This window comes from Mus musculus, chromosome 7 (genome assembly GCF_000001635.26).
Source record: "Mus musculus strain C57BL/6J chromosome 7, GRCm38.p6 C57BL/6J".
NCBI lineage: Eukaryota > Metazoa > Chordata > Mammalia > Rodentia > Muridae > Mus > Mus musculus.
The window spans coordinates 109,554,261-109,578,039 of NC_000073.6; the positions used below are offsets into that span (position 1 = coordinate 109,554,261).

The 23,779-nt window shown below is 45.4% G+C and overlaps 1 protein-coding gene across 18 annotated transcripts in view; it reads right to left on the bottom strand.

Annotated features, from left to right (window-relative positions):
• Denn2b (DENN domain containing 2B) overlaps window positions 1-23,779 on the bottom strand; it is a 179,808-nt gene that overhangs the window by 30,350 nt on the left and 125,679 nt on the right. For 17 of the 18 annotated variants that reach the window (NR_037617.1, XR_003946582.1, NM_001001326.1 and 14 more), the window contains 2 exons: window positions 15,747-15,851; window positions 1,951-3,201 (listed from right to left, as the gene is read on the bottom strand). Coding sequence is in view for 16 of the 18 variants with exons in the window: in NM_001001326.1 (NP_001001326.1) it covers window positions 1,951-3,201; window positions 15,747-15,826 (1,331 nt within the window). In the remaining 2 variants the exon portion in view is untranslated. The remainder of the gene's footprint in view (window positions 1-1,950; window positions 3,202-15,746; window positions 15,852-23,779) is intronic. The other variant, NM_029811.2, reaches the window with a different exon arrangement.

Consider the following 23,779-nt stretch of genomic DNA (forward strand, 5'->3'; position numbering starts at 1 on the left):
TTGAGGCATGCGTGTGCAGGTCAGAGAACAACTTGTTGGTGTCTCTCTACCACATGAGTCCTCTGAATTTCCCCTTCATGTCCCTCGGGGAAAGAGGAGCATGACTGAGCCTTATCCATTAGTGTCTCTCCCTTCCAGTGACATCTCCTCTTTCTTGTTTATTGAACACTTATCTTCAGAGCCCTGGGTTGCAAGTCAAGGACTGACTACACCCCCCTCTTCAGCTCAGCTGACCCCTCTGTAGCATTCAACATGACACAACACTTCTTATCCTGGCACTCTCTTGCGGGTAATTATTTTTTACGCTCTAATGAAAGATTCTTTTTTAAAAGGCTGGTCTTATATTTATTATTTCCAGACAGAGTTTCTCTATGTAGCCAAGCTGGCCTAAAACTTGATATACAGACCATGATGCCACACGCACAGAGACTGCCTACCTATAGCTTTCTGATTGCTAGGACTGAAGGCATGTGCCACTGTGCCCAGCTCTAAAAGGCCTTCACATGCCAGGGTTTCTTAGAATTCTGTCTGTAAGTATCCTGTCCTGATATGTACAAATATCCACAGCCAAGTACTTTATTCCTGATGCCTCATAAATTTCTGTCTTAGCCAAGATTTCCCAACTAAACAGTCAAATTCTGTATAAATGAGATCAAGTCTTCATTGGAGTAAGAGCAGATTTGACATCTTATTCAGGTACCACGATGAAGGTTAACATATTAACTCTCATCAAAATAAATACTGTCTATTTCCAGGACATATGTGATTGTATACATGTATGCACATGTTCATGTAGATGTGGAAGTCAGATGTGGTTAACTTCTTTGATTATTCTCCACTTTGTTTTTTGAGGTTTGTTTTGCTTTGTTTTGTTTTGTTTTTTGAGATAAGGTCTCACTCTGTAGCTTGGCTGGCCTGAAACTCACTATGTAGATCAGGCTGGCCTCAAACTCATAGAGATCTGCCTGCCTTCCAAGTGTTGGGATTAATTAAAGGTGTGTGCCGTTCTTGTGTGCCTTGTTTCTTTGAGACACAGTCTCTGGAGCTCATAGCTTTAGTTGGGTATCATACCAGAAAAGTCCCAGAAGGAAAGCAAGCTGAATGCCCAAGCAATCTTGGGATATATAGGATAAAGGTAAGAATTCCAAAGAACACTTGCTTCCAGACTGCCACAGAATGAGGTTAACAGGTCTCTGTCAACTGAACAGGGACCAGCTGTTCTTCAACTGGAAGCTCCCACAAAAGGTTGTTCTTGGGTTTGGCCAAGAAGCTGGTGAAATATTTTTCCATATGCCTCTCTTTCAAGACCCAAGACCCACCCTCTGAAACAGAACCAGGCCATCTGTACAGGCTGGAGGCCTCGAGAGACAGGAATCATTGTCAGCATCCCTATAGCAGTGATAAAGTCCAATCCTCTGATAAAGCTTCACTTAAGGAATTAATTTTTAGTGCAGGCACTTCATGTGGTTGTGAAGCTAATATCCTATCAGTCCTTCAACAGACTGTTTTCTCGAGAAGACCTAAAATGAAGGCAGTTTTGACCTTCCAGTGATGGGCTAAGGAATTGTTAGCATAGCTGGCTCTACACTAACAAAGCCTCCCAGCACTGGCAAGAGTGGCTTTCATCCTTTCTTCCACTCAAGAGCTGGAGGACAGGCCTGGTGGTGGTACATGACTTTAAACCCAGCCCTGAGGCCAAGGCAAAAGTTTAAGGCCAGCCTGGTCTATAGCAGGTTCCAGTTCAGGCACAAAAATGAAAGGAGGTATGTGTGTGGTAGTGGGGAGCAGGAGAACCATTTCTCTGCCCAAACTGGCAAACTAACAATTAATTACTCAGCGCTTCAGAGCTTGTAGCATACGCCTGTGACCCAAGCACATGCTGCTCTTGCTTCTTCCATTTAAAAGAATGCCATTAGGTCCTGCTTCCTGACACAGGAGCACATGCCTTACCTGTTCTGTGACTTCCGGTGACCACGCATGTCCTTCTTGGGTCTCCGGGTGACTGGTGGGGCTGGGGTGGAAGGCAAGGGGGGTGGAGCAGCAGGTGTGGGTGAAGGAGGTAGACCATTGCTTGGCTTAGTCTTAGGATTCTTGTCAGCCTCGTACTCAAAGGTACGCTTGGGTTTGGGAACAGGGTTCACAGCTGGATCAGGGGAGCTCTTCGGAGGCAGCAGCTGGGGACTGGAGCTATTTCCAGGGGTCTCTGACTTCATGGAAGCACTGCCTTCCCTGTCCAGGGGTGGGCCTGCCTCCCCAGCAACTCCGGCCACTCCTCCTGCCCTGCTGCTGGGGCTTACACTTGCAGTTCCTGTTGGCTCCTCCAAGGTGCCCAAAGTTCCAGTCTTCCTCCTCCCTTGGTCTACACTGTAGCAGCTGCTAGGGAGCTGGGGGAGACCCCGGCCAGGCTGCTCCTTTAGGGCTTGTTCGATCTTCTGGATCCGGCTCAGCACTGCTGAGCTCTCTTTCCTGATGCCATGCCCCCTGAGCAAGGCACTGGGCTCAGTCCGGCCTGGACGCTTCTCCAGCCGGTATAAAGAGTCCCGTCCAGGAAGTGCCTCTGCCTCCTCCTCTGTCTCGGGGTAGGAACACTCAGAGAAGGTCCTGCTCATCCTCCGGAGGCCTTTGAAATCAAAGGTCTTTTCTGAGCTGCAGGGGGATGGCACCACACTGGGGCAGCCCACACTGGGGCAGCCCTCACTGACCGACCACTCGCTCCCAGGGCCCTCCCGCTTCTCTCCACACAGACTCATCCTGGGTGAAGCCTCTCGGCGACCTTCCCATGCTGAGATCTTCTCTCGGATACCCAGGCTATGGGCTCGGGTACCAGTGCAACTCAGCAAGACACTCCGAGACCCGGCCCCTAGGAATGGGGTGCTCTGGGCAAGGGGGAGGCAAGCAGCCACACCTTCTACATCCTGGACTGCACCCTGGACAGTCTCCTTCTGGTCCTCTCTTTTGCGTAATGAAGGGGTTCTGTCCAAATAGCTGAAGCTGGTAGCCTTGAGGGTACAAATGGGTGGTGAGGTTTCTGGGGACGGATCTTGACCTAGGAGTGAAGGATTTCGAGAATGCCGGTCCTTGAGGAGCACCTGGGATTTAGAGTGGCTGGGGTACCTGCAGGCTGAGGTTTCACTGTCACTGAGTGGGTAGATGGGACTTCTTGGTGGGTATAAAACTGGAGGTGGAGAGACTGACTGAGACCTAAGAGCAAAAAAAAAAAAAAAAAAAAAAAAAAAAGAAAGGAAAAAGGAAAAGGGTGAGTGGTCTAAAAACCAGGGGGACTGTGTTTCATTCTGATGTTATGTTCCTGCAGAAGTCTCAAAAATACTCTAAGTGCCCCCTCCCATACCAATCCCATCACTTGGGAGATGAAGGCAAGAGGATTGTGAGTTCAAGGTCATCACTGGCTACACAGTGAGTCTGAGGCCAGCTTGAGTTAGTATGTCCAAAACAAAGAAAAGAAATCCTTCATTTAATATGTATCTTTAAGGCTGTCCTCAAGTAAAGAATAGCTCTTTAGTCACGGCAGGCCAACCTCCACGAACCTTTCTGTCTCGCTCATTCTCAGAGACCTGAGTAATACACAGAGCAGAAGCCTATTCTTTAATAAACCAGAGAATCTGTCAACTAGAGACAGTAAGAACATGTACTGCTACATGGCCAACTGGCCCTCTTGGAAGAAAGCACACAGTGCTTTTTACATTATAAATATTCCTGAACATGGTATCAGTGAATGCAGATGAGCAGAGATGCTAATGAACAACTCTCATGAACTGCAGCAAAACAGCCCCAACATATTACTTTCTAAAGTATTCCCAAATATATATGCCAAAACTGTTTGCTCTTTAAACCCTTGGATGTCTCCCCTAAGACTGTGTTACTACTACAAGATCCTACTATCCTGACAAGAATTAGGATCCCCAGTGGATTTATAAAGGTTAGTCAGGCCCCTCAAGAAAGAGTCCTTTCCACTCTCTCAGAAGGTTTTTACGTAGCTCTACCCTATGAGAGTGGCTTCATATCCAACAAGCCATCTTGAAATCCATACACAGATCTCAGCTAATGTTCCTAAGGACATGAACTCAATTTACCTTCATGAAAACTCTATTAGTTCATTATTATACATTACTATTTTCATGATGGAAATAAAAAGACAAGAAGAAGACTTAGAGAAATTACATATCTCACCCAAGGTCCCTTACATGTTAAGTAGTGAAGCCACAATATGAATTTACACTACACCAAGTTTTTCTCTAAAGAGAAGACAGTACCAAAGGACTCTAAGTCCTAGCACAGAGATACTTGTACACCCATGCTTATTGCTGTGCTGTTTATAATAACTAAAAAGTGGAAATAACCTAGATCTCCATCAACAGATGAATCGTCTAAGGCAATGTGATACATACACACAATGGGATTTTACTCAAGCCTTAAAGAAAAATGAAATCATGGTATCTGCAGGAAAACAGACGGAATTAGAAATTTGTTGTTGTTCTTGTTGTTTTTGTTTTGCTTGCTTTTCGAGATGGGGTTTCTCTGTTAAAAGATCCCTGGCTCTCATAAAACTCACTCTATAGACCAGGATGGCCTCAAACTCACAAAGATCCACCTGCTTCTGCCTCCCAAGTGTTGGAATCAAAGGCGTTGAGCCACCACATCTGGCTTAATATTCTGTTGCTGTTTGAAGTTTTTATATTAGCAAAGTGACCCAGATGCAGAACTACTTGTTTTCTCTTCATATCCAGATCCAAGATTACACATACATTCATCCATAACACATGTACTATGGGGGTCACGAAACTAGAAAAAGGACTCTGAAAGTAAAAGAAGAGGTTTAGGGTAGAAAGAAAGGGTGATAGAAAACATGTATGTATTCAAAGTCTGTAATCAAATTATATGTTAATTTTAAAACTTTTTAATGGAGAAATTAAAAAAAAACCCAACAACAACCAGTAAACAGTAACTTCTTCCACCAAACATAGCTCACCAGAAACCTCCATGGCCCTGGACACAGCCCAGTCTAGAACACAATATTTATAAGGATCAGGGGACTTCTCTGCTAGAGATCTTGTCTAAGGCATGTGGCCTGTATCTATAAAGCCCTGTATGAATGTTAAGCAAGAATGAGAGGAAAAGGTAGAGGTGAGTGAGCTTACTGAAGAGAGCTATGAGCGGGCATCCTCCCAGTGCATTTTCTGGTGTCTACTATGATAATCACTGTCAACCCTTGAGAACTCTTCTTAAACAGTATTAGCTCAACGGTGGTAGGAATTTGCTAACAGTGAACCCACAGAAGGTTTGACTGATCAAAAACTGGGCTGTACAGCTTCACAGCCTCCAAAGTGTCATGCCATCTCTAGGACAGCAGCCAGCTGCTCCTGAGCCAGTGGCTGTCACCACTTGCTCACATACAAAACTGGAGCTCTGGTGAGTCACGGATTGGCTGACAATTCCCTGTTAGGCCACAGCCTTTACTGACCCGACCAACAGAAAACCTCGTATGCTTAAGTTGTTTTTAAAAGGGCAAGTCAAACAAGAGCCACCCGCACACATACACAGGCACAGACGAGAGAACTGTAGTGCACAGCCAAGCTCATGAACAAAGAGCCTGCTCAGCGAGTAAGTGGGAAGAGACACCTCAGCTCTCTGTAGCAGGCACTGGCAGAGCAGTGAGCTTAAGGAGACCCCAGCCTATGCACAATGGTCAGGAGTCCCTAGTCTCTCTTCTTTTATAAAGGCACAGATTAAAAAGGGGGGATTAATCCGGGCCCCTATAAAGATAAGTCACTGGGTTCCACAGAGGACTCTGTTCTGGTGATTCTCAGTGGAGATAGGGGAAGTGCCGCCACAGGTCGCTGCTCCCAGGTTAGGGGCAGGCTCAGAAGAATCTCCATTTCCCACAGAAGGCTTAAAGAAAGATACAACACTGTGGACAGATGTCTGGATGCTTGAATCTTTGTAAAAGGGGTCTACACATCAGGTAGCATCCCTGGCATAAGATAACACTCAGCCTTGATCTTCTGGTTCATTTTGTTGTCTTTTATCCCTAAACAGATTGAGAGAGAAAGTAAGGCAATTCCTTGCCTGTCAGGTGAGAGAAAATGATGACTAAGCTAACCAGTACCTGGATCCAGAGGTACTCACAAGGGCAAACCCTTCTTTGGTGTCTGGTCTCCCACTCCGGTGCTTTCATTCTCTAGACACACTGCAACTAGTGGCCCCTTGGTTCCAATTCAGAGGTTAGCAGGCAGCTCCCTAGTGACTCCGTGTGCATCTATACACACCTCAAGCGTGAGGCACAGCTTGGCTCTTCACTCACACAGTATACTCTATAGCAGGTACACTCCAGGCACTATTGTAGGCATTCAGACTCAGCAGAGAGCAGAAAGACAATGCCTACCACCTTCTCTTTCTTTTTCTGTGTGTGCCACCTAACAGAGTTGGCTTTCCTTGGCCATCCATCCGAGCTATCCCTATGCCATTCTGTGCTTCCTTATCTCTGGTTTTACCATTATAGATAATGAAGGGCCAAAAGGTCTATGTTTCTCTCCTCCTCCTCTTCCTCCTCCTCCTCACATCCGGATCCATCCTGCTCCCCAACACACCTACTACTCCATCCCATCAATCCTGCTCCCCACACCTCTCACAGCCCCTACCCCCATTCCCATTGCTGCTGATACTTCCTCTGTTCAGATCTTTTCTTCCCACCAGGACTGAAAACATTCTCTTGATTTCCCTTTGCCTTAGTCTGAACCTTGTTCTAGTCCATCTTCTCATCTTGCTGAAATCCCCTAGTATCTGCAGACTAAAAGCAAGGCTGACAGGGTCCCCATGATTTGGTTTTTACTCACACTGTATATCCTTCCACACCAATCCTGCATTCCAGCCAAAGTTACGTCAAGCCTCTAGATTTCTTTAACGCTACTCGCTTCACCCAGGTGGATCTGGCCAATTTTTAATCCCTCCACTGTGGCTAGAAAAATATCTATTATGATATAATACTTACAAGGGTATCCAACCTTGACATTACAACGTGATGTCATTTATAAATATACTAGGCCACATTCGTAAGTATCCTGGGATATATGTGGATCATAAGCTGCAGGCTAGACATGTCTATATCAGACTGTTTACCAACATATCTCCTTAACTAGTCACAAATAGACTTATTTGAAAGTATGACACTGTCCTATTAGATCTTGTTATCCCCTGCACCTAAATGTAATAATCTTTTATAGTGAGTAAGTGATTGAATGAATGAATGAACGAATGAATGAAAAGATAAGCAGTGAAAACCTTGGTTTCCTTTATGCCTGCTCTAGCCTTTGTCTATAAATGTCCCTGATAAACACAGAAAGATATACAAAACATCGAGTGTACTACTAAGGCTGTCAGTCCAAATCCCTCCCCCACACAGCAACAACTGAATAGCAGACCAACCGCCTAGACATCTGAATCTGGTTCTGTCAAGTTCCTTGTTTTGCTTACTGCAGGTCACCTATATTCTCTAAATCTTGAGTTCTTTATAAAACATTTTTTCTAATTATCTCCAGGCACCAATTATATGACTAAGATGGTATCAAGTTATGAAAATGAACACTATGAATAATTCCCAAACATCAAGAGAAGTACAGACAAAAGCAAATACAAAGCCACTAATACACACCCACGATGTTGCTCTTTGACAGCTTACTGTGTTCTCAGTCCCAGAGCCTGCCCTGGGGAGGCAGCCACTGTGGAGCTGGGTACCTTACGTGCCACGGCTTGTCAGCGGCAGCCAGTTCTATTGCTTGACACGGACACAGATGCCAACACCATGGCAAACAACTTGCCAAAATAAACATTTTCAGGAGACAGGGAGTTAGAAAAACAGATAAAAGCAAAGGGGGTGGGGGAATGTACACAGGAAATCGAAAAGAATGTAAGAATATAAACACACATGCATGGAGATAAATATTTAAGACAAGTAAGTCATTTTTTTTTAAAGTGTATGAACTGAGGTATGGAAATAGAACATATTTAAAGAGAAAGCAATGTGTGTGTATGCTTCCACACATGCAGACAGAAGTTGTGCTTTAAAATGCAAACTAGTCCCTTTGTTGCAAATGTAACCCAGCCCTAGTGTGGGCCCTCTTTCCTTCCTTCTTTTGCTTTCGTTCTCTTTTTCCTCCTTTCTCTCTCCTGAGGACAGGGTCTCCTGTGTGCCTGGCTGACCCTGAACTCCCTATGTGGTTGAGGTTGACCTTCAATTCCTGATCCCCCGACTCTGCTTCCAAGTGCTTGGATTACAGGCATGCACAGCTGATTCTCTTAACGGCAGGAAGCATTTGTGTCAAAAAATGCCCTACATATTACTACGTACACCCAGAACTTTTTTGGAGAAGGCTGCCAGTGCACTTCTAAACTCTGCTCCCTTGAAGTTGCAGGTAGACTTGGAGTGGGGGAGATTGAGGGGATAGCCAGAGGGACTACTATAAGAAAGGAAAAGGTCACATTGGAAGGAAGCATTTGGGAGAAAGTCCTAGGTGCCACGTCCTATCAGAGGCATCAGGATGTGTTGTGAACACTAGAAAGTGAGCCTTCTTTGGGGGGAGGGGCCACTCAATTGGTGTTCAGTGTGCTTCAAACGAAACGGCCTTGGAGTTAGGCATTAACCATTCTAAGGCTGCTCATCCGAGATGGGCTATTGCCTCCCCGAGTAGGAGCATTCTCCTACAACTCAATGATGGCCTCAACTCTGGGAATGGCATTCTCAGTGTGACCCCTGTACTGTGAACACAGGAAGAAAAAAAAGGAGGAACATAGCCTGAGTCCTATCAGCAAGACGAGTATTTTGTTTCTTGGCCTAAAAGCTCAAAAACTTCCATTGACAACCCACTCTAAAAGAGTTCCAATAGAGAGGTAAGCATGGGGTAACATATTGGCTTTACTGCTGGTCAATCTCAAATGATTAAGAACCCTTAAGGATACAGAAAGCCTCAGGCCTCCATTGAAGCTACAAGCAGGCCGTGGTCTACAGAGACTTACAAGAAATCTAAGAAAGAGGTTGCTGTGGGTCTATGAGTAAACTCTCCTTTTTACTCCCACAAAACACATCTGAGCCCTATCTGTGCCCCACTTGGTCTTGGAAGGAAGGCAGGAAGTTTTTAAAGGAAGTTCATGAGTTTGAACTGAAAAGAGCAGATGACACTACACAATGGAAAGACGACTTTGCATCTCTGAAATACAATGAAGCAGACTGAGGAAATTAATCATCTGTAAGAATGAGATACTTCTTATTTTATACATGTGTGTGTTCATGTGTGCTTGTGTGCAGAGGTCCAGAGGACAATTTGCAGGAGTTATTTCTCTCCTTCCACCATGCGGGGCCCAGGAATGATTAAACTCAGGTCATTCAGCTCTGAGCTTGCGGCAAGTTCCTTTTCTCTCTGAGGACCCTTGCTGGCCAGAATGAGCTACCTTTTCATATAAAAGTATAGGTAAGGTAACTTGTATGCATTCTGTCATATCCCCTGCCCACTGCCTTCTCTCAGCACACTCCACCCCCTCTGAACCCCTTCTGCCTTACAAGTTACCCTCCTACTTTCATTAAAAAAAATCCACTGAGGTTAATTAGGGCTGTCTGCATCAGCATGGGTATAGGATTATTTATAGGAGCATGGGTTACACAGCAGAAGAAAAATAACTCCCTACCCCAGCTGCCACCAACTACCATAGCTCCTAGGGGAGTGGGGACTCCTGAGCGCCACCCTTTCCATGATGCGGTGTTAATAGCTCAGGGCAGGGAACCACAGATGATGTGAGCTCCTGAGTGCAATGGCCACTCACGTCTAGAAGACAGCATTTCCCAGTGCTGCTTCTGGTCCTCTAGCTCTTACATATTTTCCACCCACTCCTACACTATGTTCCTTGAGCCTTCGAGGAAGTAATAAAGTGGGCCACTTAGGGCTGACCACACAATGAGCTTTTTTTTTTTAAGCTACTAAGACCTGGTAGTACATGCTTTTAATCCCAGCACCAGGAAGGCAAAGGCAGGCAGATCCCTGTAAGTTCCAGGATGTCCAGGTCTACAGAGTGTGTTCCAGGATGGCCAGGGCTAGACAGAGAAACCCTGTCTCAAACAAACAAACAAACAAACAAACAAACACAGTTTTTGCTTTAAAAAAAGGTAATTTAGAGGGCAGAATCAAAAGGCCAAGGGGCTGAGGTAGAAATAAGATGCCCAGGCAACAGGACAAGATCTAATCAAGGAATCACAACAGGAATGGCCACAGCAACTCTTATGAGAAAGAAAGCATGTAAATGTGTCTTGCTTCCAGTTTCAGAGGTTTCATCAGTTTCAGCATGGCATGGAGCACGGTGGCACACAGGCAGACAGGTGCTGAGAGGTCCATAGCCTGATCCTCAGGCATCAGGAAGAATGTGCTATGGGGCCTGGCTCGGGCTATTGAAAGCTCAAAGCCCATCCAGTGACAAACTTACTCCAATAAAGCCACACCTCCTAGTCCTTCTCAACTAGTGCCACTCCCTGATGACAAAAGCATTCAAATACATGAGCCTCTGGGGACATTCTTACTCAAACCATCACACCTTGTACATACATGGCCCTGTGTTCTATCCCCAGGACTATGGGGGGGGGGGGAATCAATCAATCAATCAGTCAATCAAACAAACAAACACACACATAAAATCCCGTAGCTTCTTAGGCTAAAGGCATAAAGTATCACATACATCCTTGTCTTGCTCTTTTAGGATTCTTACTCTTGGTACTCAGGCATCATGACATAAAAATCATGGCCTTATTCCCTAGCTGAGGTCCCACTGACTGCTAATGCTGTCATTTCAGATCATTCTGACCCTAACCATTTTGTTATCTTAAAAAAAAAAGATTTATTATTTATTTCATGCATGTGAGTACTGTCGCTCTCTTCAGACACATCAGAAGAGGGCATCAGATCCCATTACAGATGGTTGTGAGCCACCATGTGGTTGCTGGGAATTGCTCTCAGGACCTCTGAAAGAGCATCCAGTGCTCTTAACCACTGAGCCATCTCTCCAGCACCCCATTTCATCATCTTTAACCTTTAGGCTACCCTAGCTGATGCTGCACTAGGGATAAACGTCATGGGATGAGCCCTATGCAATTTACAATTTATGAACAAAATAAATGACATACTGATTCAAGCCACTAATTCTGTGGTCATTTGTTACACATCAATCAATAAATGGACCGTCTCAGTTAGGTTCTGGGAGAGCATCTCAAGCAGCAGAGTGGCTGAGGCGGCAGGTCCCTCTGTGTGGCAGTCTATCACGGCTTTGCCAGGCTTTGCAACACTTTCACCCTATTATCCTCAGCTGTGGTGTTTGTTTGTTTGTTTGTCTGTTTGTTTGTTGTAATATGTATGAGTGTTTTGCCTGTATGCATGGGCACCATATGTCTGACTGCTCGGTGACCATGGAGATCAGAGGAGGCACCAGAGCACCTAGAACTGGAATTACAGATGACTGTGAATCACCGTGATAGTAGAAACTGAACTCAAGTCCTTTGCAAGAGCAGCAAGTGCTCTTAACCACTGAGCCATCTCTCCAGCCCAGCATCGCTGAGGACACATCCTCTTCTCTGTGCCTCAGTTTTCCAGTGTATAAGTCAAGTAGGGGTCTGAGTGAACTCCAAGCCTCTCTTTTCAGCTCTGACTTTCTGAAAATCTACAGAGTGGATAGGAAAAGTGACCAAAGTAGAGAAGGACCATTAAGACCTTACCAGCAGACTAGGCCCCACAAAGGAGGCTACCCTACCTAAGAGAGTGACCAACAAATCAGCGATGCCGTTATAAGCCAGGAGATGTTCTAAGCTCTGGGAACCCAGATGGAAGTCAAAGTCTTTGTCCTCAAGAAATTAACATTTCTTACAGACACCCAGGTTTCTTATAACCTGCCACCAGAATCAAGGATACCAAACACCAGACTTAACTTCTACACTGCTACGACCCACGTGCTAGAATTTCTAGTAGAAAAACTCAGGTCCTACTGCACAAGTGAAATCTGAGAGCAACAAGTGGCCAAACTGACCTCTAACTAGAACCCTTTTAGTCAGAAGTGTCACTTATTTGCAAGCCACCAAGCTTCTGACCCCACCCCAGGACATCAGCACTAACATGATACAACCTCTGCAATGCAGAGGAGCTTTGAGAACCTCTAGCTCCTCCTGCTGAGTTGGGCATCAGACTGTAGAGACCAGAGTGCAAACAACCTGTCAGATGATGTGAGGCAGTGTGCTCACTGGCCTCACTCACACACAGAAAAGGAACTCTGTCCCAGAAAGTCAGGACACAGCAAAGGGCAGAGTTTACACTTTCTTTATCCCATAGGCTCCTGCTAAATCAAGCCTGGGCTTCAAAGGTGAAAAAAGGGAATAAATTTGCAGAAGACCTTGGTAATGGGATCTAAGATCTTTGCCACAGAATGGCTGGGGGCAACATCAGGTCCAGCCTTTAGCAAGCCAAAGGTAAAGCCGTGAAAAACAGATCAGAACAGTAGCATTGAGGCCCCACATGCCCAGCCCCATTAGTTTTCCATTTCCAAAAGAATAGTCCCCCACCCCTCACCCTGACCCCTCACCCCCATACAAACGCTTCTTAGTACTACGGGGTTCTACTGTATTCATGTTTTCCAAAACAGCCAGGGTGTCAACACTCAGCTTTGAAAGGCACTGTATCCCTGCCCTCTCCAATCAAACTTCTGCCTACAGCAACATGCTCCCTTCACTGGACTCTTGAGCTGGCAACAATAAAAGGGCCCCAACTCACTGCCAACAATTTATCAAAAAGTCAGACTACTGTACCCAAATGTCAAGATCATCACATTGTAAACACCTTGTCGGGAGAGTGGATCAGCCCTTCTTTGCCAGAACCTGGCACCCAAGAGATCCCTGAGTTCACTGGCAGTCGTTTCCTAAGTGAACCAGTGACCTCCTGTTTCATCCAGTCCAAACACACGGTAGTGGCTAAGGTGAAGCCAATCACAGAAACCACCAGATCACAATGTCCGAGTAACACCTACAGCCCCGGAGTGACCTCTGAGTGAAGGACACAGCTAGCCAAGGGGTCTGTGATTCCATGGCAAAAGCCAGGTTCCCAGAAATGGAGGGAGGGAGGGAGGGAGGGGATCGGAAATGTGGCAGGACGGAAGTGAAGCCACAGAGGGAGGCTGGAGAGGCTTCTTTAAAGGTACAGCTCAAGCTCAGATATTTACAAACACTGCTCTCATGTTTGGATAACAACCATGCTACGACACTAAAGGAAAAAGCAACTCCTGAGAACATTGAGAAATATGTAGGCGTATATTACAAATAGAAACTGGAGAATGTGTCAGCAACCCTGGTTTGGCTTTGCAGCTTAATGTAAATACTACACATCCTGCACCTCTGGAACCCTAACATAGAAACTAGAAAGAAAAGGTTGGGCAGAAATCTGGCTTAGTGGTTAAGAGCACTTGTTCTTCCAGCAGACCAGAGTTTGGTTCCCTGCACCCATATCTGGAAGCTCACAGCCTCCTGTAACTCAAATTCTGTGAGGTCCAATGTCCTCTTCTGGCCTCCATAGACACCCACACCACGTGTACACCTAACGCACAGATACATATACATAGGAGGCTGCGTATATGGCATGTGGTTAGAGCACTGGATGCTCTTGTAGAGGGCTGGGATTTAGTTCCTTGCACTTATGAGTTCACAACTGTTGATAACTCTACTTCCAGGGACTCTAATGTCCTTTTCTGGTTTTGTGTGCACCAGGCATGCACATAGTACAAATACATGTAAGAACAGTACTATAGAGTTATAGGTTCTCATTTCATTCCTATAGTCAATGACATTTTTTTTTAAGTAGGTTCATGTGTAGTGGTGCAAGCTAGTAATCCTAGCACTCAGGAGGACTGCACATGCAAACGTGGGTTTTGTGTGTAAGGGGAGGGACTGGGGGCTGTATATCAAGACTACAAACATGTGCTCACACACAGAGGAGTAAGACTTGTCATCAGTGTAGTTTGAGCCTAACAAAGTGGTTCCCAGAGGCAGAATGTCTCAGTCACCTAGTGCTCTAGACGAGTTTAGTTCACAGAGTTCTAGAGTTCCTACTGGTCTTGCTGTAAGTACTCAACTTTTGACTAATTCCAAAGCTCTTACATGCTTAAGAAGACACAGCCTACCGAGTCCTATGTGATTGACATAGCCCATTAGGTTGAACCAGGACCAAGTCCTGTACAATGTGGGGAAACACCTGTCTCATTCATACCAGTCACCCCCACATGTACATTTGGGTCTTATCCAACTAGCCACATCTGGACACCAGCTCTGAGTGAACTAAACACCTACCACCATCTCAGTCCAAACCTGAGGCACCACGCCCTACTGGGCTCAGCCCAGACATTAGGAAAGGGCTAGTCCCACCCCAAGCATACCTTAACATTCTCATACCTAGTGACTAAGAGCCTACCAGACAAATCCGTCACGTCATAGAAGAGGCTGTGAAAACATTTGTAGCTTTATTAAAAGTCTGAAAGCACTTCCAGGGCAACATCATGCAGCCTTGGCCCAGTCCTGACAAGTGCTGGTGAGAGCTACCCATCAGTATGTCGCTTCTGGAAGCTCTACAGTAGCCCCCATGCTAAGAACTGCCATTTCCCCTCCCCCATTTCAGCCTCACAGCAGTTCCTGGCAGTCAGGTACCACTATCACTGTGACTTCACAGCTGAGGCAGCAGAGACGTTAGAGAACACCAGAAAATGTTCTGAGACCTCCCTATATGGTTAAGTAATTTAGAGCTTGCCAGGCACAGGTGGCGCAAGCCTTTAATCCCAGCATTTGGGAGGCAGAGCCAGGCGGACCTCTGTGAGTTCAAGGTCAGCCTGGTCTACAAAGTTCCACTACAGCCAGGGGGTACACAGAGAAACACTGTCTCAAAAACACAAAAGCAAAACAAAACAAAAAAGTATTCAGAGATTAAATTTGAGCACAGTTCTGTAAAGATTCCAAATTCTTTCATTTTTCTAGTATTATATTCTTACCTTTGCAAAAGAGGATTAAAAGAACAGAAGAGTGGATAATACCAGACACTGACTAAGATTCATCCAAGTTGTTTTCTCTGCGGGCAGGCCTAAGTTGTTAGAGAACCTAGGCTTCTGCTAATACATGTGACTGCCTACCTACCTCTACCCCAATGTGGTTCGTTTCCTCACAACACTGCAGCCTGGCTCCAAGACGTACCTCTCTTCTCTAAGCCGCTCATTACTGTCCTGTTCCTGGAGTGCCAGGGCTTCATAGGACGAGGCAGAACTTGTCTTTTTTTTTTTTTTTAAATTTATTTATTATATGTAAGTACACTGTAGCTGTCCTCAGACACTCCAGAAGAGGGCGTCAGATCTCATTACGGATGGTTGTGAGCCACCATGTGGTTGCTGAGATTTGAACTCTTGACCTTTGGAAGAGCAGTCGGGTGCTCTTACCCACTGAGCCATCTCACCAGCCCCAGAGCTTGTCTTAATGCTTCTAGTTGCCATCCCAAATAGGGAATTTTTATGTATGTCAGACAAGACTTCCTCCTAATCATCAGCACAAGCTGGGCCCAAATAAGCAAACAGGATGATCAGCAGTCATGGTAATTATTTATACTTTGGTGGAGATCCTACCTGGGTCCCAGACCATTTGACTGGCTCTTGATGCCATCTCCCAGAAGTATGCCTCTACCCACCTGCTCAGCGTCTCCCGAGGGGCCTTAGTGCCTCCGGTTCCATGAGTGATGCTGGAGTTCTTGTTGGCAGTCATGGTCATTTCGGCTCTCTGCAAACCCAGAGCCCTGAAAAGAAGACACGCCTGTAAACCAAGTTTCCTCACAGCCAGCCAGAAGCACTTCAAATATCTCCCAGAGAGTCCCACCATGACCACAGGGTTTCTGTGGCAAGTGGCAAAACCTCTGCTATGGAAGTCTGTGAGCTAGCAGATAATTTGTTGCCTCAGAGAAAATGATTTCCATTAAAAGAGGGAGGTGGAACGGACCTCCATTTCCATCCAGCCTCATCTATTGAGTTTCCCATCATGCTCATCGCACTCGGAATTGCTGCCACATTTTTTTTGCCTCTTGTCCTATTATTCATTCATTATCCATGGGTAAAATTGAAATAGTTCTTTTCCTTTAAAAAAGTAAGTTAGCTCTGTTCTAAGCAATAAACCATTCATTCATTCAGTCAGAAAGCATTTGCTGAGCAACTCTGCCCAAAGCAAATCCAGTAAAGAAATAGTTTGTGCTCATGAGCTCACAGCCAGTGGGCAGCACAGAAAAGAATCCTGTAGGTACAGCCTGGTCTACAGAGCAAGTCCCAGGACAGCTAGGGCTATACAGAGAAACCCTGTCTCAAAAAACAAGACAAGACAAAAGAATCGCATTAGGTTGGTTTCCTGAGCTGAACACTAAGTACACATTAACATGTGATGATAAGTAGTATTAAGCCTTGGTAAAGAAAGGAGAATGAAAAGTACCTGACTTACTCATGAAAGGCTAGTCTGATAATGTGACACCTAAAAGGCATCATACAATTAGGGGTTAGAAATAATAATCATGTTTTCCTAATACCCTCTATTATACAAAATAACCTAATCCCTAATAAAATACACATAAGGTATCTAGATAAATACCTTAGGTTTGATCCCCAGGACACACACATAGTAGAAGGAGAGAATTGACTCCACGGTGAAAGACTCCTCCAAAGTAATACTTCAGGGGCCTTTGCTGGCAAGATGGCTCCTCAGGTAAGGATGCTTACCACCAAGCCTAACAAACTGAGTTCTAACCCTGGGACCCGCACAGTAGAAGGAGAGAACTGGCTCCTGAACTAGCTCTGACCATATATAATCCACAGCACAAGTGAGCACATGTCTACACCCACAACTCAACAGTGCAGTAAAAAAAGTTAAAAAGTGAAACTGAACCTCATTTGCATCCTTTAGAAAGCTAAGAAAATACTGTTGAAGAAAAATAACTTTGTCAATTGCCACTGATGTGCCTATGCACACTGGCTCTCCTGATGGCCCAGGGCCCTGGTAAGTGCTTGCTTACTGCTCTGTGCAAATGGAAGGGAAAAGAGGCAGCCTTAGAGGCTCTGTCAGGCCAGGGTCCTCGGGAAGCTCAGCGGTGGAGGAATCAACTTGCCACATGTCTCTTCTGAGTGGCTATGGCTGCTAGGGTCACAGTAACTGTCACCACCCATCGGCGAATTCTCAGCACGCTCTGCTTCTTTCTTCCAGGGCAGGCCGTCACGGAAGGGCAGATGTGTGCGGAAAGACTAGACACTCAATTATATTTAGAAATAGGATGGAAGACATGTTTCTTTCCTTTATGAATCTCTAGTGCTGGGAGAGATGGCTCCACTGCTCTGGACTGCTATTTTGTCACTAACACGAACAGAGAGACAACTAGTGAGGAGGGAAGATGAAGCTAACCCTAAAATTTGGCTGAAAGAAAATCCTGTAACAAAGGAAGAAGCAGGTGCAAGCTCTTCTCCATCCTTTTTTTTTTAAGATACATTTTCTTGAGCTGGGCGTGGTGGTGCACACCTTTAATTACAGCACTCGGGAGGCAGAGGCAGGCGGATTTCTGAGTTTGAGGCCAGCCTGGTCTACAGAGTGAGTTCCAGGACAGCCAGGGCTACACAGAGAAACCCTGTCTCAAAAAACCAAAAAAAAAAAAAAAAAGATACATTTTTCTTGTGTGTGTGTGTGTGTGTGTGTGTGTGCTGGGATGGGACACATGTGCCGTGGAGGACTTGTAGAGACTGTTGTCTCCTTCTGCCATGTGGTCAATCGTGCTTGGTGGCAAGCACCTTAAGCCACTGAGCCATCTTGCTGGCCCTCCTCTACACTGTTAGTTGAATACCTCAACTACTTGGGTTAGGGAGAAAAATGTACTTGGTGAAAATTCCCAACAGAAGCAAGCAGATGAGAAGCTGCTTTGGTGTCGCAAGGTTCATCCATAAATGGCAAAGCCCAGGCAGAAACAACATATTTGGAAAAGGAAATTCTTTAATTAGCATCAACCACCAATCGCCAATTTCTCAAAATCCTAGCTCTAATAAACTTCAGACAATTCTGTGAAGAGTTTTAAGTCAGAGAAACAACACAGTAAAACACTGCAGAAATGTCCTAGGCACATGAGAAACAGTGGAAATACACCTGGCACAGTCAGGAAACTGCATCTAACCCTGCCCATCAGCCATCGGTTGTGTGAGCGTGCACAATTGAGTTCGAGGCTGGTTTTCTCAACAAACCAGCAATGATTACAGTACACCCTTTTCCCAGACACAGAGCTGTTTAACAAAAGCCTTTTCTTCCAGATCATACTTCTCCCAGTTTCTGAGCCTGAGTCACTTTCATTCTCTGGGACTGCCATTCAGTTCACTTTACCTATGCCAGGCACTGTGCAAATACCTACGGTATAAAAATGGTAAGATGTTCCTGTCTTGGCAGAGTTTTTAAGGGGGAAAATTGGTAAAAATTGGACATGAGAAAGGCCTCTCTCTATGCTGGCAAGTTTTATTGTCAACTTGTCTCAAGCTAGAGTCATTTTGGAAGAGGGAACTTCAATTGAGAAAATGCTCCACCAGCTTGGCCTATGGGCAAACCATATGCATTTTCTTCATCAATGATTGATGTGGGAGGGTACAGGCCACCATGGGCAGTGCCATCTCTAGGCTGGTGGTTGTGAGTACTGTAAGAAAGCAGACTGACAAAGAAGCCATAGGAACGAACAAGACGCAGGAGCAAGCCAGTTAGCAGCTCTCTTCCATGGCCTCTGCATCAGCTCCTATCTCCAGGTTCTTGCCCTGTTTGAGTTCCTCCCCTGACGACCTGATTAAACCGTGATTTACAAGTATAAGAAAAATAAGCTTTTCCTCCCTAAGTTGCTTTTCATCGTGATGTTTCATCACGGCAACAGAAACCCTAACTACACCTCTACACCTCATAAGCCTAAATTTGTTTGTTATGTTCAGGAAACAGATCCAAGGGGGGTTGGGGGTAAACACCAAAGATGTGTTTACTAGGATACATGCTGCCAGATTTCTTCTGCAATTATAATAGCTACAGCTTTACATATATGAAACCTTTCATCCTTTAGACATCCCTGTGAAGTAGGTACTACTATTTTTATAATCATTTACACTTCATAAAGGACACCAAGATACAGAACAGGGAACAAGCCACCCAAGTCATACAGCTAGAAAGTGGAAGTCAGAAATTGGGGCCTATGTGACCTATACTGGGGCCCAGCTCCAAGCCAGGGCTCCATTTTGCCTCTAGTGACCTTTAGGTCTCTTCTTACCACTATGAGGCAGGGTTAATATAGCTTTATACTGTCAAAATAAGTGAGTCCCAAATAGCTAGATCTCTGTTTTTACTGTTCACTTTCTTTAAGACTGATGAGGGGCTTATTAAATAAACCCGCAGGGCCCTCAGTTCCATCTCCACCACCTAAGTGGGAACCTGCAGGGATGGGACCAGGAAAGTGTATTCCTAATATGCATTTTAAGCTAGTCTTATACATCTTAAGTGTGAAAACTTGTGTCAAAACATGGTGAGGTCTTAGAAAGATCTGAGGCCACTACTCACTCTTCCAAAGCATTTGCTCAGCTGTGATCAATATAATGTGGACAGGGATTTTCTCTTCACAGAACCCATAGCTTTTTCTGAAGTGGAAACTTAAGGGTTCTTTGGAAAGTCGTTTGGATGGTGCTTTGCTGGGGGCAAACACGGGAAGGAGCATTTTGTTGAAGTGGACACAGGTGTGAAAGGCTAATGAAGACTCACGAGGGAATGTTTCCCTAAAGCAGACACAGGAGAGGATGTTCTGCTAAAGCAAGCGTATGAATGGACATGTGAGGAAAGAATCTTTGCTAACAGCACACATGTATTAGTCTGCCTTACACTATGTAGTTGAGCTGCACTTGTTGGGACACCAAACAGAAACACACCAAAAAAACTTCTGGTGGTGTACTGCAGTTTGTTGCCGCTTCCAAGGATTCCGGTTTGGATGTACATGCTGAGGCAAGATGTGCCTGGCACGTGGAGGACACGTGATGTTTGGAGGGTATAAATAGGACTCTGTGGAGTGATGGAGAGAGCTTGGCTTGCTGGTACAGCTAGCTGTGCAACGCTTGTGGGTCTCACATCTTCACTGATCTTCGCTTCCCTGAGAGAGGCACAGCAGAGAACTTCTCCTGGTGTTCCTATTGGTCCCTCCTGCTGACTTGAGATACAGACAGACTCATAACCCACAAGGGCTAAGCTCGGACTCATCCAGACTTCCCGTTATTTTTAAATAATTCAAATTAATTGTCAAGAACTAATTTGATGCTAAGTTTAGCAAAAATTGAGGTTCTAGCTTCTCTTGAAAATTAGAAAATCTGCCCAAACAATGGGCACTCTGCGTAGCTGGCAGAGCTGAGTGAAAGTGGTCCATCTGAACTGTTCCCCAAGCCAGCATGGGTACCCCTAGCTTTCTGCCTTTACTTAGCCAGCCTTTCCAGCCAGGAAGTGAGTGTACAGCTCTGGCCCTGCATCTTAGCAGGAAGCACTAAAAAGGTGGGCCATAGCACAAACCATAGGAAACTTCCTAGATAGTGGGACGCATGGTTCAGGGAGGAGACAGACAGGGAGCTACACAGCACAGCCTCTTGGCTGTTTGAACTCCGAGACCTTCTGGAAGGCTCCTGCTTTCGCCCAGCTGGGCCTTTAACAAGTAATACAATTTAACCTGACCCATAAACCAAGAGGAATCTCAAAAGTTCAAGGGGGAGCCAGTGAGATAACTTAGTAGGTAATTGCACTTGCTATCCAGGCCTGATGACTGACGTTCAATCCCTGGAACCCACAAAAGATGGAAGGGGAAAACCAGTTCCTGGAAGTTATCATCTGACTTCCACACACAAGCCATCACAAAGGAACACACACACATCTGTACATGCACACTAATGATGATGATGTTGCTGCTGCTGATCTTTGAAGGGAGAACTTTCTCAGGGATGCTCAGCCTCTGAGAACAAACAAGAAAGCCTGTGTTCCCCACTAGGTTAATGTCCTTGGTGTCTTTCTGCAGACACAGCTGTACATGCAGCATCACTTGCAGAACCCTGAGAATGTGAGGCGCATGTGCGGGCGAGCCTCCCCTCCTGCTGGTGTTAGGGTGAGCATACCCTCCTGCTGGTATTAGAACACCACTAACAGCAAACAGGATTACCCATCATCCTTTTCTTCTTACTAGTGAGAAGTCAAGACACCGAACAAAGAGAATAGATAGCTCAGTGGGTAAAATGCTTGCTGCACAGGCATGAGGCCCTGATCTTCTGACCTCTGGCTCTATTTTAAATACGCAAGCACACACACACACACACACACACACAAATTTAAAAAGGCATATAATAAAGAAAGCTTCTAAACAATGAGAGGAGTTTTACTGACACATCTCCTTCTCTAATGTCACACTGTCACATTATCAGTTTGTGTGAAGGTTATAGCTTAAGAAGCAGCCCAAAGAGACAGAAAAGATGGCAAAGGAACCTGAGCTTTCACGTGTGGTAGGAGAACCTGTTTACAGGCAAGACACTGCAACCAACACACAGATAAGTCACCAGACAACAAGGTCTTCTTAAACCTGAAACAACCCCTTCCAAACCAAAAGACCCTTTCCTCCTTCACTATCCACACACCTGTGCCTTGCATCTCTTCCAAAGTGCAGAGAGCCCGTCAAAATAGAAAAGGTCCAGGGTTTGGTGACTAGAAGATTAAATAATTGCCAGGGTTTTTTTTTTTTAAACAGGATCCAAAGGGGCTGAAAAAACAGCTATGGGAAAAGATATTTTGTTGTTCTTGTTGTTGAATGAGAAACTCTTCACAATCCACTCCTACACTGCTTTCCCAGCCTCAGGTTCAAAGGTCCTAGCTTCAAGCTCAAAATAAGCTCTTTACATTTAGATTTTCAATCTCAACCAATTTTCAATCCCCCTTCCTGCAAGATGGCTCTTTTTCACTGGTGCATTGATTCTGTAGATTTTAAGCTGAAGTTAAATACTTACCAAAAGCCTGAACTGGGCTGAGCAACCATGAGGCAGTTCTGGGCCAAAAAGAAATCTGTTTGGTGCCAAGATAGTTTCAAATCCCTTCATACAGCTGTTGCTGCCAGGCTGGACTCTCAGCCTCTCACTCGGCAGCTTTGCCCAGTACTGGCAAGACAACTGAGCCCACACTGTCTAGTGGCTTGTCACCACTTTGGGAAAGAAAATAGAGTGGAGGGTTGTAGTGCAAGCTCTGCTCCGAGGGACTAACCACTGTCTCCCTCAGTTGGGCAGTCAAGACAGTGGCCACAATCCTAACTAAGTCCGTGTCTTTCCTAGAGCAGCAGCCACATCAGACTACAGAAAATGCCATTCCCTGTCTATGCCAGGAATGTGGATGCCTCCAAGCTTCCAGTCAGCCAAGGCTTTCTTTCTTTCTGGCATGTCCTCTGCCCACATTCTTTCTTAAACAGCCAGGCCAGATGTCAGTTTCTTTCCGAAGCCTTTCCTTCCCCCAAGTCCTGACCTCATGCTCACCCTTCCCATGCTCTCCCGTCTAGCTGGGCTTAAGCTGACGACGACGATAAGAGGCCTCCTCTGCCTTGGAAAAGCACCAGAATCCCTATTATGCCTGTGGCCTCATTTCAGTTATCCTTTCCCTCCCATTTTCTCCCTCTACTCACATTGTGTCCTTATTATATCCTCAAGCATGTCCAGGACATTCCTATGGTAAGACCTTCACAGCTTTGCTAACTATATTACATTCTCCAACAAGCCTGCTCTCCCCACTCCTCCAAGTCTTTGGTTAGACGCCATCTTCTCAATGAAGCATCCCTGATGATGCTGCACAGAATTAAAGCCTTTCCCCAACCCGCTACCCATCAGCACTCTGCACTGTCTTTCCTATTTTCCTCGACAGCTTTCATCATCAGCCCACACACTCATTTTTATGGATATGAAATCCCATGATGCCAGGCTTTTGTTCAGTTTTGTCTTTGTTTACCATTCCTCCCCTCCAGTGTCTAGAGCAGCTCTTAGCAAGTGTTTTAAACTGATGGGTACTATTGTTTCAGCGTGACTCTGCATGGATAATGTAGGCAGCTTTAGGCTTCACTACTCATGTCCATCTCTAAGGGTAGGACACCTATTACAACCTTCCAATGAAGGATATTTACCTACCTGTACCAATCAGACCTATAAAGATCACTCATAAGAGGTCCAAGCTTTCTGAACACCCCACACACTGATTGCAGGGGAGGATTTACTCAAGAACTTTGCTCTTTGCAAAGACTTCCCAACTATAAAGTACACAGGACCTTTTTCTGAGCATCCTTCCTAATGTCTTGGGTTTGAACACTACTGGTCTGTCCTCTATGCAGCTCTGTAACTCTCACACTTATCAAAAAGAAGTACAGACTGAAATGCCTTTGAGAAATGCTGTAGAAGCAGGAAAAGGCATGACCATGGAAGCCTTCACTGCCCCTACTCAACCCTGTGAAGGTGTCTTTCCAATTCCTATACAATGCTCTGCTTCCTGCTCTTGAGTTCCTCATCCTGCCGGAGCCGGGCAAGTATGGATGCTATAAAGGGTAGGCCTGCGACAGAGTGCTTCAGAAGGTAGGGCGTAAGAAGAATTGCAAGGGGAAGAACCAGGACAAATAGAAGCCAAGGAGACCTTGGAGGA